Below are 12,255 nucleotides of genomic sequence, written 5' to 3' on the forward strand. Positions count from 1 at the left end.
TATAAAAAACACCTTCTTTATAACGAGACCCAATTCAAGGAGGACCTGGCGCCACCCGCGCTCAGGGCATTGGCATTCTCTCGACTATGTGATCGTGAGAAGAAAAGATCTCAAAGAGGTGTTGGTCGCTAAACCCAGAGCAGATCTGGAGTGCTGGACTCCAGAAGATCATAGGCTGGTAATCTCGAGAATGAAGATCTCAATGCTTCCAAAATACCAACGCAGGCCAAAGTTACTAAGAGAGCGCCTTCGAATCTCCAAACTACAAAACCCTTCTACAAAGGAAAGCTTCACAGCTGCCGTCAAAGGTAGCCTAACACCACCGGATTATGACGACGACATTGAGAGTCATTGTCTTCGCTTCAAATCATATCTTACAAATTCAGCGAAAGAAATACTGGGCACAGAACGCTCCCGAAAATCCCCAGACTGGTTCGCCGAGAAAGAAACCCATATCGCACCCCTTCTGGAGGCAAAACACAAAGCGATGAAAACAGCAATTAACAAGCCTAGCGATGTTGCAGCCCAAAAATGTTTTAATAACATAAAATCTGAGGTCCGTCAAGAAATAAGAAAAATCAAGGACAGCTGGTGGAAAGAAAAAGCCAGGGAAATACAAGCTTACGCCGATAACCATGATTACAGGCGTTTTTTCGAAGCTATCAATACTGTTTATGGTCCGAGCAGAAAAGCTAACTTTCCTATAAGAGATACTAATGGAGCTATTCTAACTGATGATAGAAAAATTCTCGAAAGATGGAAGAAGCATTACTCACAAATCTTGAATCAAAATAACGACTCGGATTTGTCCATTTTAGACCTGCTCCCCGCGTATAGTCCGATGACATCGCTTGATGAGAGAGAGAGAGACATTTATTTATGAATTGCAACACATACAATTGCTTTTACAAGTCAAACTCAGTAAGATAACTGAGATCACAAACCTAACAACGGAAATATAAACAGTATGTGAGTATATTTATTTATTTATTTATTCTGTGATAGACTTTTCGTACTCTGGCAGCTCCTTACGGTTGCTCGGGCGCCAGTGGGGCAATCAGTCAAACCCCACGTCTCTCACAGAATCCCCAAAGAGTTGGAGAGCCCGGGTAGACTTGAGTATCAGTGGAGAAGGGTATCGATGAAGACTAGGGCGGTAGCGTCTTCTAAGTGTCTGCTTTTCAACGGTCTTTAGGCGTCAGAAAGAGTACTTACCTCTTCTAACTAAACTCTTAGATGAAACTGATTTAATAAATAGACTCTCACTGGCAAAATAATTGGCAACAAAAATAAATGTTCAACTATTTATTTCTATTACAATAAACTATACACAAAAGAGAATAGACAGGTACACTAAAGCGTGGACGTCAACGGCTGTGTCTGGTCGGCGCTGGACGGCTGGCAAAATTTCACTTCAGGAAAATGGACGGTTTCGGAAATATACGGAAGTAAGTCAAGTCTCAACTAAACTAAGTGCAAGTAAACATGCACGGTTTCGGAAAAATATACGGAAGTAAGTCAAGTTTCAATTAAACTGGGTGCAAAGAAACATGCACGGTTTCGTAAAAATATACGGAAGTAAGTCAAGTTTCAATTAAACTAAGTGCAAAGAACGGTTTCGGAAAAATATACGGAAGTAAGTCAAGTTTCAATTAAACTGGGTGCAAAGAAACATGCACGGTTTCGTAAAAATATACGGAAGTAAGTCAAGTTTCAATTAAACTAATTGCAAAGAACGGTTTCGGAAAAATATACGGAAGTAAGTCAAGTTTCAATTAAACTAATTGCAAAGAACGGTTTCGGAAAAATATACGGAAGTAAGTCAAGTTTCAATTAAACTGGGTGCAAAGAAACATGCACGGTTTCGTAAAAATATTTCAACTAAGGCAAGACACAATTGAATGAAAAGTACGAACGGTTTTAAAAATAATCAACGGAATTCAGTCAGGTCGAAATTTGAAAACACCAGTTCACCGGGGTACGCCCTCTATCTCTGTCTCGGTGGTTTGCCTATGATCCGGTGTCCTTCGGTCTCTCTCTCTCTCTCGGTGACCTCAAGCTGGCTGGCTGTCAAACAGCGGCCACAGAGTCCGGCGGTGAGGGTGTTTAACGGTTATGGAATCCCAACTCTATGCTCGGCGAATCTAACCTATAACTATAATTCAAACGGTTGGAAATCGGGATGAAACGGTCAAATATTCAGGAATCGGAAAAATCAGGAGGGCCCAACGTCCTCCTGGGACCCAAATGTCACCCTACGGTAACGGAAAGCTATATACGGCAGGAAATGGTCAATCTACGGTTAATTCGGATTTTCAGCCAAGCAAAAGTCTAGAGAGAATATTATTCCATAAAGGTGCAATGAAGCGGTAATAATTTCAACAATCACTTGCCTTAGATTTTCCTTTGATTCGTAAGTACGGTTTTACTAACTTTGCACACACTCCACTCGTTCACCTCTCAACAACGATTGTCCCTTTTTTTCTCTTCACCTTCCAGGGCCGCGAAGAAATATCCCCTCTCTACTCGGAAAAACTCTCCCCCCTATGGGAAACTCACCAATCCATTGGATAAAGCAAAAATGATACGGTTATTCAATTGGCCCAGAAAAAGACAGAGGCAACGGATGAGAAGGAAAGTAGAAAAAGTTATGAGAACTTTTTCAGAGCAAACAAAAAATGGTGGAACGGAAAGAATTATTAAAATAAATGAATTCTGAAAACATAAGAGATACGGTCTTTCCTACTAACATGGACTGACCGGTGGAAAACTATGAACTAACAATTATCGGTAAGGCTCCTTTCAATCGTAACACACAACTATTGTTATCGGTACACCCCCTATGACAGTATTTCGGTTTTCTTCAAAAATATCTCGGTTATCAGGCATTATTATGCAAGTATCGGTTGAAAAATTTAATTTTTTGTGGCGGAGCAAAATCTGGTTCGTCACACCCCCCTCTGCCGTGTGCAAGAAAAATAAAACGGAGTTTTATTTTTCTTCTAACCCTCCTGGGTTTTCGGTGTAATTTGCGGTAGTAGCCTGTGAACAAACCAAAGTTGCGGGGTTATTGAACTCGGAACTATTTTCTGGTATTGTGACCTAGTTAGCGGTACTTTGATGGTGGAAACGGTTAGCGCATCCACCATTTCGGTTGGTGAAATAAAAGATATTTTTCGGAACGGTATTTATTCAACGGAAATATTCAATTCAACGGTATTAACAACGGTGCTCTTTTTTTTTTTTTTTTTGTACGGTAATAACGGTATTAATCTACTTTCACCTTTTTCGGTGGGGTCGGCAACGGTGTGGGCGGCGACGGTTTGGACGGTACCGGTATGTGCGTCGGTTCAGGCGTCGGTGCAGGCGTCGGTACAGGCGTCGGTGCCGGCGTCGGTGCAGGCGTCGGTGTGGCGGGCTTCAACCGGAGATCCGGGAGTACGGCCTCTGCCCTGCTTCCTGAGGGTCCGCTCCGGCTTGGGGTTCCTCGCTGGCTGACGGTGGTTAAGGGAGGTCTGCGGTCACGGTTGGTGGTTCGGGCACAGCAATCCCGTGATAGGACACCCACGCAGCCACACCTAGAACAAAATTTCAGCCGCTCCCCTCTGCAGTGTTCTCGTCGGTGGCCTTCGTTGCCACACCGCCAACAGCTTCGGGGGCCCAACCCCAGGTAGACGTGATATCCATCGGTACCCACGGTCCTGGTGGCTGGCGGTTCTGTGCTGGTCCCGGCGTCTCTTTTTCTTTCCGGCGGCACCTCCCAGTCTGCCGACAGGCTGAGCGTCGACCCATTACTTGCTGGAGAAGGCGGTCCGGACGGTGGGGTCGGTTCCTTAAATGTTAACGGTCGGCCCATCGAGTAACGTTTCATCCTGCGAATGTCATACGTTAATCAAACAGAAAATAACGGTTCATCGGTACCCTGTTAGGTCAATCGGTTTTTTTTTTTTTGTTAGTAACGGTTTTTTACATTTCAGACGGTCCCTCTCCAAGGGAGGACTTCAGATCCTTGATGTGAATGTGTCGGAGAATCTTACCACTGCCATCCTTGATGTCATATACCACAGGAGATACTACCTTTATAACGGTATACGGTCCGGAGTATTTCGGAGCCAACTTGGCTGCAATTCCCTCCACTGCGGAAGACAAGGGATGTTCCCTTCGGTATACTTGGTCTCCTACTCGACATCGCCAGTCCCTCCGACGTAGATTGTAGTAGTGGCTCTGCTGGGAGAAAGCTCGTGCCAATCTAGATCTGACAAACTCATAAGTTTCGGTGAAACGGTTTAATTTGTTTGCATGCAAAGCAACTTGCGGTTCGGTATCTGATTCGGTGTCTGGTTCGGTGTGTTCCTTTTCATCCCGGTTGGCTATCTCGGTTAGATACTTGGCGTTCGGTGAACGCATCTCCCTGCCAAAATTCAGGAATGCTGGGGTGTATCCGGTCGACTCCTGCCTTGCAGAGTTTATTGCGAATGTCAATTCCTTCAGATGCTCATCCCAGGTACGCTGATCCTTTTCACAGAACTGGGCTATCATTGTTTTGAGGGTACGGTTGACTCTTTCTACGGGGTTACATTGGGGAGAATATACTGGTGCTAAACGGTGTCGGATCCCAAGGTCTCGCAGACTTCCCTTGAACAATCGGCTATCATATTGTGAACCATTATCACTGATCACGGTTTTCGGGCATCCAAACTTCAGGATTACATCCTCATATAAAGCCTGGTACACACCCTTTGCGGTTGCTCTTCTCAGGGGCCTGGCCTCCACCCATTTTGAAAATCGGTCCTGCATCACAACTAAATAACAATTTCCCTTCCTCGAACGAGGAAGCGGTCCCACAATATCGGTGCTAACGGTATCCCAAGGTTCTCTTACCACATACGGATGCATCTTTCCAGGGGGCTTCTGTTGCGGAACTTTGTACCTCTGACACGTACCACATTTACGGACATATCGGGCTATTTCCTTGAACATTCCTGGCCAATAGTAATTTCGGGCTATACGGGTTATGGTTTTCGCTATCCCCAGGTGTCCAGCGGTCGGTCGGTCGTGGTTTTCCTGTAAAATATCTATTCGGTCATCCTTTGGAACGCATAGCTTCCAAGGACTGCCGAATTCAGGCTCGGTAAAATCATCAGCATCCCAAAAATGGCGGTATAATTTTCCGGACACAATACTGTAATCGGGAAACGCTGCGGGGTTCGCTCTTACCTCAGCCAATTTCTTTCGGTACCATTTACAACTTACTGTCTCCTCGGTCAGACATATAGTCTCGGTGGTCGGTAACGGATTTCTGGATAGACTGTCTGCTACACGGTTGAGGGCTCCTTTCCGGTACTTTATCTCGAAGTCGTATTGCTGTAGAAATATGCTCCATCTCGCAATTCTTCCGGTGGGAGACTTGATAGATTGCAGCCATCGCAAGCTCATGTGGTCGGTTATAACGGTAAAACGGTAGCCTTCTAGATACGGACGCAGCTTGTCAATGCTCCAAACTATTGCCAGACATTCCTTTTCTGTAACAGAGTAATTTTTCTCTGGACCTGACAAGGTCCTGCTAGCATAAGCGATTACTTTTTCCTGTCCATCAACGGTCTGTGTCAGGGCAGCTCCCAGTCCTGCATCGGATGCATCGGTTTGAAGGACGAACGGTTTTGAAAAGTCCGGACAGGCCAATACCGGTGAGTGGGTCAATTTCTGTTTCAGGGTCTCAAAAGCGGTCTGTTGGGCGGTCTCCCATTTCCAGGTTTGATTCTTCTTGAGTAATGCGGTCAACGGAGTCACAACTTTGGAGAAGTCTTCGATGAATCTTCGGTACCATGAAGCAACACCAAGGAAACTTCTCAACTCTCGTACGGATTTCGGTGCAGGCATCTCATTTATGGCTGAAATCTTATCAGGATCGGTACAAATGCCGTCCTCGGTTACTACATGTCCCAGATACTTCAATGATTTTCTTACAAACTCACATTTTTCCGGATTTAATTGCAGGTTGGCCTCCCTGAGGCGGTGGAAAACTTTCCTTAAGTTGTCAAGATGTTCGTCCAATGTTTCTCCAAGAACTACTATGTCATCCAAGTACGCAAATGCATCCGGTTCCATCTCAGGGCCAATAACTCGGTCTAAAAGACGTTGAAAGGATGCCGGTGCGGAATGCAGACCAAAAGCCATTACTTTGAACTGGAACAGCCCACGGCCAGGGACGGTAAATGCGGTGATCGGTCGACTCTCGGGGGCTAACGGTACCTGCCAATAACCCTGTTTCAAATCAATAGTGGATATATACTTGGCTTTTCTCAACTTGTCTAAAATTCCTGAAATATAAGGCAACGGATAGGCATCTTTAACGGAGACATTGTTAACCATTCGGAAATCTATACAAAATCGGGGTTTACCATCCTTTTTCTTGACAATTACTATCGGTGAACTCCACGGGGATGAAGACGGTTCTATAATGCCTTCGGCCAGCATTCGGTCGACCTCATTGTTTATTATCTCCTGCATCTTCGGATTTTGGGGACGGTAACGTTGCTTGATCGGTTCGGTGCCTGGTTTGAGTTTAATTCGGTGTTGCATCAGTGGAGTTGTTCCTCGGAGATTTTCGAACGCCTTCAATTCGGTCTGTAGAAACTCCTCCAGCCTGACTTTCTCTTCTCCACTCAGGTTCGACAAAAGCGGTCCTATCGCATGTAGTTGTCCTCGGTTCTCTGGCTCGCTGGGCCGGGCTTGGATGGACCTTCCATTCAGGAAACATTCGGCGGTTTGGAGATTAATGGAAAAGTTGTGTGTCCTCAGTATATCCATTCCCAGTACTACATTGATCGGTAAATCTGAAACTAACAACAATTTAGCTTCCATAATTTCAGACCCAATTCGGACCGGTGCGGTATATATTTCTTTAATCGGTATTGAACTTCCGTTAGCGACGGTGGTGGTAACGTCCCTAACATAATCCGGTTGTATACCCACTACCCTGCAGTAGGCGGCCACTTCACTGCTGATAAAGGACCTGGTGGCTCCGGTGTCCAACAGTGCTGGGAACTCCTTGTCTCCTATAAAAACATTAATTATCGGTCGGTAATCGGTAGGTTTTTCTTTCTCATGGACCGAGGATGGGGTTGCTTGGAACTGACGGATCCCCGGTTTCGGACAGTTCCTTAGTAGTTTAACGGACACTTACAATCCCTAGACATGACACCCCTCTTACCACATCGAGAGCAGAACAGCAGCGGTTTCGAGGTGCACTGTGCTCGGAGATGACCCTTGCCACCACATCTCCAGCACTGGGGTTCGGTTGACGGTCGGTTCGACTTTTTCGGTTCATCCTGTCGCTGGGGTATTGCGGAGCTCTGAGCTACTTTCGGTTTTTCAGACGGTTCGGTGTGGTTCGGAGTGTTCAGGTGCATTCCGATCGGTTTGACGTTCGGTGGGGAATTTCGGAAGGTAAGATGCGGTTCGTTGATGAGACTCTTTTGGATCGGTGGCGAAGCATAGTTAGCGGTTTGCCATTTGACCAATTCAAAAACTTTTCCTTTTCGGAGCAGTTCTTCTATGGTTGAAGTCGGTTGGAAGGCCAGGGCGGTTTGCAGTTCTGGCAGTAAACGTCGTCGGATGATATTCACCTGTTCTTCCTCGGTCGGTCGCTTTACGGTCAGCTTCTGAAACAGATTTTGCATTCGAGTTACATACAACAAGAGTCGCTCATCGGTTCCTTGAGTGCGTTTCTTGATTTCCTCCAAAAGGATGTCCTCGTAGTCGGGAGGAAGAAAGGCCTCTCGGAGTTGTTCCTTGAAATCGGTCCAGTCGGTGAAGGTGCCTCTCCGGGGAATGTACCAGTCTCTTGCATCCCTACGTAACAGCTCGTATTTTGACTCGAATAACTGTTCGTGGCTCACCTTTCTAGCCTCGGCAAGATACTCAGCCTTCTCCAGGAATGAGGTCACACTGGTTGACCCATCGAACGTTAGGTTCCATTTCCACACAGGAACGGTAGGAACGATGGAATGGTCGGTGGTTTTCGGCGGTTTCATCGGCGGGTATTCGGTCGTCAGTTCGGCTTCCTTGGTCGTCGGTCCTTCGCTTCTTACTTCTCTCATCCCAGCGGTATCGGTAGGAGATGAGGCAAATTAAACTCTCCTGGTTGATTCGGCAAACTCCCTCGTTAATCGCCTTGACTCAGGGGATGTTATTAGCGGTCTGTTTTCCTCACTGGTTCGGTCGGTTGGCAGTGCTTGTTCAACGGTAAATGGGAGGATGTCGGCGGGCGGTCGGTGGTATGAAGGTTGTTTCTGCAAAAAAGTACGTTCAATTTGTTCGGTTAATAATCTGCAAACTTCTTGTCGGTTTTGCTGCAGCCGGTCGTCTTGAGTGGTCGGTCGGGATATGTCACAATCTTCTCCCAAGTTCAACAAGTCTGCTTCTCCAACGGTGGTTGAGCACGGAATCAGACCTGGACCAAGTCTAGATGCGCAGTCCGGTAATTCCTGGTCAATCAGCGACGGTGTTCCGGCTGACAGGTTCTCTGGAATACCACCTAACCAGTGAGTATTCTCCAGCAATCTCATAGCCATCTTCAGAGAGTGCTCCAGCTCGGTTTTCTTGTGAAGCAGACTGACAGCTTCCGGAGATAAACTTCTCAGTCGGCCTTGAACGTGCAGTAGCCGGCTCCTAATGCGCTGCAACTCATTGTCTCTATTATTAAAATCGAACTCACATATCTCTCCCATCAAGTCGAACAACTTGGCACCACAAACCCCAATTTCCTGTGCCTGGTCAATTTCATCTCTTGGAATGAACGGTATGTCGGAATGGATGGCCCTTCTCAGTTGAGCTCTTTTCTCCTGAACGGTGTGTCCCACGGTGCAGCCTCTTGCCTCTAACTCCCACGTAAGTTCGTCACTTTTCAGTCGGTTGACATCCATTTTTACGGTACCAGAAACTCAGAAGAAAGATTTACAATATGTACTATTCGGATATATGCCAGAAACAAAGAACGGTTACCAATTTGCCAGTGAAGAGTATTTAAAGAAAACGGTACGGTTACGGTAACAGGAACTACTCACAGAACAGCAGAAGTCCCTGCTCGGGCGCCAGATGTGATAGACTTTTCGTACTCTGGCAGCTCCTTACGGTTGCTCGGGCGCCAGTGGGGCAATCAGTCAAACCCCACGTCTCTCACAGAATCCCCAAAGAGTTGGAGAGCCCGGGTAGACTTGAGTATCAGTGGAGAAGGGTATCGATGAAGACTAGGGCGGTAGCGTCTTCTAAGTGTCTGCTTTTCAACGGTCTTTAGGCGTCAGAAAGAGTACTTACCTCTTCTAACTAAACTCTTAGATGAAACTGATTTAATAAATAGACTCTCACTGGCAAAATAATTGGCAACAAAAATAAATGTTCAACTATTTATTTCTATTACAATAAACTATACACAAAAGAGAATAGACAGGTACACTAAAGCGTGGACGTCAACGGCTGTGTCTGGTCGGCGCTGGACGGCTGGCAAAATTTCACTTCAGGAAAATGGACGGTTTCGGAAATATACGGAAGTAAGTCAAGTCTCAACTAAACTAAGTGCAAGTAAACATGCACGGTTTCGGAAAAATATACGGAAGTAAGTCAAGTTTCAATTAAACTGGGTGCAAAGAAACATGCACGGTTTCGTAAAAATATACGGAAGTAAGTCAAGTTTCAATTAAACTAAGTGCAAAGAACGGTTTCGGAAAAATATACGGAAGTAAGTCAAGTTTCAATTAAACTGAGTGCAAAGAAACATGCACGGTTTCGGAAAAATATACGGAAGTAAGTCAAGTTTCAATTAAACTAATTGCAAAGAACGGTTTCGGAAAAATATACGGAAGTAAGTCAAGTTTCAATTAAACTAATTGCAAAGAACGGTTTCGGAAAAATATACGGAAGTAAGTCAAGTTTCAATTAAACTGGGTGCAAAGAAACATGCACGGTTTCGTAAAAATATTTCAACTAAGGCAAGACACAATTGAATGAAAAGTACGAACGGTTTTAAAAATAATCAACGGAATTCAGTCAGGTCGAAATTTGAAAACACCAGTTCACCGGGGTACGCCCTCTATCTCTGTCTCGGTGGTTTGCCTATGATCCGGTGTCCTTCGGTCTCTCTCTCTCTCTCGGTGACCTCAAGCTGGCTGGCTGTCAAACAGCGGCCACAGAGTCCGGCGGTGAGGGTGTTTAACGGTTATGGAATCCCAACTCTATGCTCGGCGAATCTAACCTATAACTATAATTCAAACGGTTGGAAATCGGGATGAAACGGTCAAATATTCAGGAATCGGAAAAATCAGGAGGGCCCAACGTCCTCCTGGGACCCAAATGTCACCCTACGGTAACGGAAAGCTATATACGGCAGGAAATGGTCAATCTACGGTTAATTCGGATTTTCAGCCAAGCAAAAGTCTAGAGAGAATATTATTCCATAAAGGTGCAATGAAGCGGTAATAATTTCAACAATCACTTGCCTTAGATTTTCCTTTGATTCGTAAGTACGGTTTTACTAACTTTGCACACACTCCACTCGTTCACCTCTCAACAACGATTGTCCCTTTTTTTCTCTTCACCTTCCAGGGCCGCGAAGAAATATCCCCTCTCTACTCGGAAAAACTCTCCCCCCTATGGGAAACTCACCAATCCATTGGATAAAGCAAAAATGATACGGTTATTCAATTGGCCCAGAAAAAGACAGAGGCAACGGATGAGAAGGAAAGTAGAAAAAGTTATGAGAACTTTTTCAGAGCAAACAAAAAATGGTGGAACGGAAAGAATTATTAAAATAAATGAATTCTGAAAACATAAGAGATACGGTCTTTCCTACTAACATGGACTGACCGGTGGAAAACTATGAACTAACAATTATCGGTAAGGCTCCTTTCAATCGTAACACACAACTATTGTTATCGGTACACCCCCTATGACAGTATTTCGGTTTTCTTCAAAAATATCTCGGTTATCAGGCATTATTATGCAAGTATCGGTTGAAAAATTTAATTTTTTGTGGCGGAGCAAAATCTGGTTCGTCACACCCCCCTCTGCCGTGTGCAAGAAAAATAAAACGGAGTTTTATTTTTCTTCTAACCCTCCTGGGTTTTCGGTGTAATTTGCGGTAGTAGCCTGTGAACAAACCAAAGTTGCGGGGTTATTGAACTCGGAACTATTTTCTGGTATTGTGACCTAGTTAGCGGTACTTTGATGGTGGAAACGGTTAGCGCATCCACCATTTCGGTTGGTGAAATAAAAGATATTTTTCGGAACGGTATTTATTCAACGGAAATATTCAATTCAACGGTATTAACAACGGTGCTCTTTTTTTTTTTTTTTTTTGTACGGTAATAACGGTATTAATCTACTTTCACCTTTTTCGGTGGGGTCGGCAACGGTGTGGGCGGCGACGGTTTGGACGGTACCGGTATGTGCGTCGGTTCAGGCGTCGGTGCAGGCGTCGGTACAGGCGTCGGTGCCGGCGTCGGTGCAGGCGTCGGTGTGGCGGGCTTCAACCGGAGATCCGGGAGTACGGCCTCTGCCCTGCTTCCTGAGGGTCCGCTCCGGCTTGGGGTTCCTCGCTGGCTGACGGTGGTTAAGGGAGGTCTGCGGTCACGGTTGGTGGTTCGGGCACAGCAATCCCGTGATAGGACACCCACGCAGCCACACCTAGAACAAAATTTCAGCCGCTCCCCTCTGCAGTGTTCTCGTCGGTGGCCTTCGTTGCCACACCGCCAACAGCTTCGGGGGCCCAACCCCAGGTAGACGTGATATCCATCGGTACCCACGGTCCTGGTGGCTGGCGGTTCTGTGCTGGTCCCGGCGTCTCTTTTTCTTTCCGGCGGCACCTCCCAGTCTGCCGACAGGCTGAGCGTCGACCCATTACTTGCTGGAGAAGGCGGTCCGGACGGTGGGGTCGGTTCCTTAAATGTTAACGGTCGGCCCATCGAGTAACGTTTCATCCTGCGAATGTCATACGTTAATCAAACAGAAAATAACGGTTCATCGGTACCCTGTTAGGTCAATCGGTTTTTTTTTTTTTGTTAGTAACGGTTTTTTACATTTCAGACGGTCCCTCTCCAAGGGAGGACTTCAGATCCTTGATGTGAATGTGTCGGAGAATCTTACCACTGCCATCCTTGATGTCATATACCACAGGAGATACTACCTTTATAACGGTATACGGTCCGGAGTATTTCGGAGCCAACTTGGCTGCAATTCCCTCCACTGCGGAAGACAAGG

At 45.9% G+C, this 12,255-nt stretch overlaps 2 protein-coding genes across 2 annotated transcripts; both read right to left on the reverse strand.

Moving 5' to 3' along the window:
- Positions 1-3,268: 3,268 nt before the first annotated feature.
- Positions 3,269-3,871, reverse strand: LOC123322302 (keratinocyte proline-rich protein-like). Its single transcript, XM_044910245.1, has one exon. The coding sequence runs from the start codon at positions 3,869-3,871 to the stop codon at positions 3,269-3,271; it is 603 nt and encodes a 200-aa protein (XP_044766180.1).
- A 7,501-nt stretch (positions 3,872-11,372) lies between these two features.
- Positions 11,373-11,975, reverse strand: LOC123322303 (keratinocyte proline-rich protein-like). The gene has a single exon (XM_044910246.1). It carries the CDS (start codon positions 11,973-11,975, stop codon positions 11,373-11,375), a length of 603 nt encoding a protein of 200 aa, XP_044766181.1.
- Positions 11,976-12,255: the final 280 nt, after the last annotated feature.

Source organism: Coccinella septempunctata, chromosome X (genome assembly GCF_907165205.1).
Source record: "Coccinella septempunctata chromosome X, icCocSept1.1, whole genome shotgun sequence".
Lineage (NCBI taxonomy): Eukaryota > Metazoa > Arthropoda > Insecta > Coleoptera > Coccinellidae > Coccinella > Coccinella septempunctata.

Coding starts and splice junctions, on each gene's coding strand:
- LOC123322302 (XM_044910245.1), bottom strand. CDS start 3,871: ATGAAACGTTACTCGATGGGCCGACCGTTAACATTTAAGGAACCGACC.
- LOC123322303 (XM_044910246.1), bottom strand. CDS start 11,975: ATGAAACGTTACTCGATGGGCCGACCGTTAACATTTAAGGAACCGACC.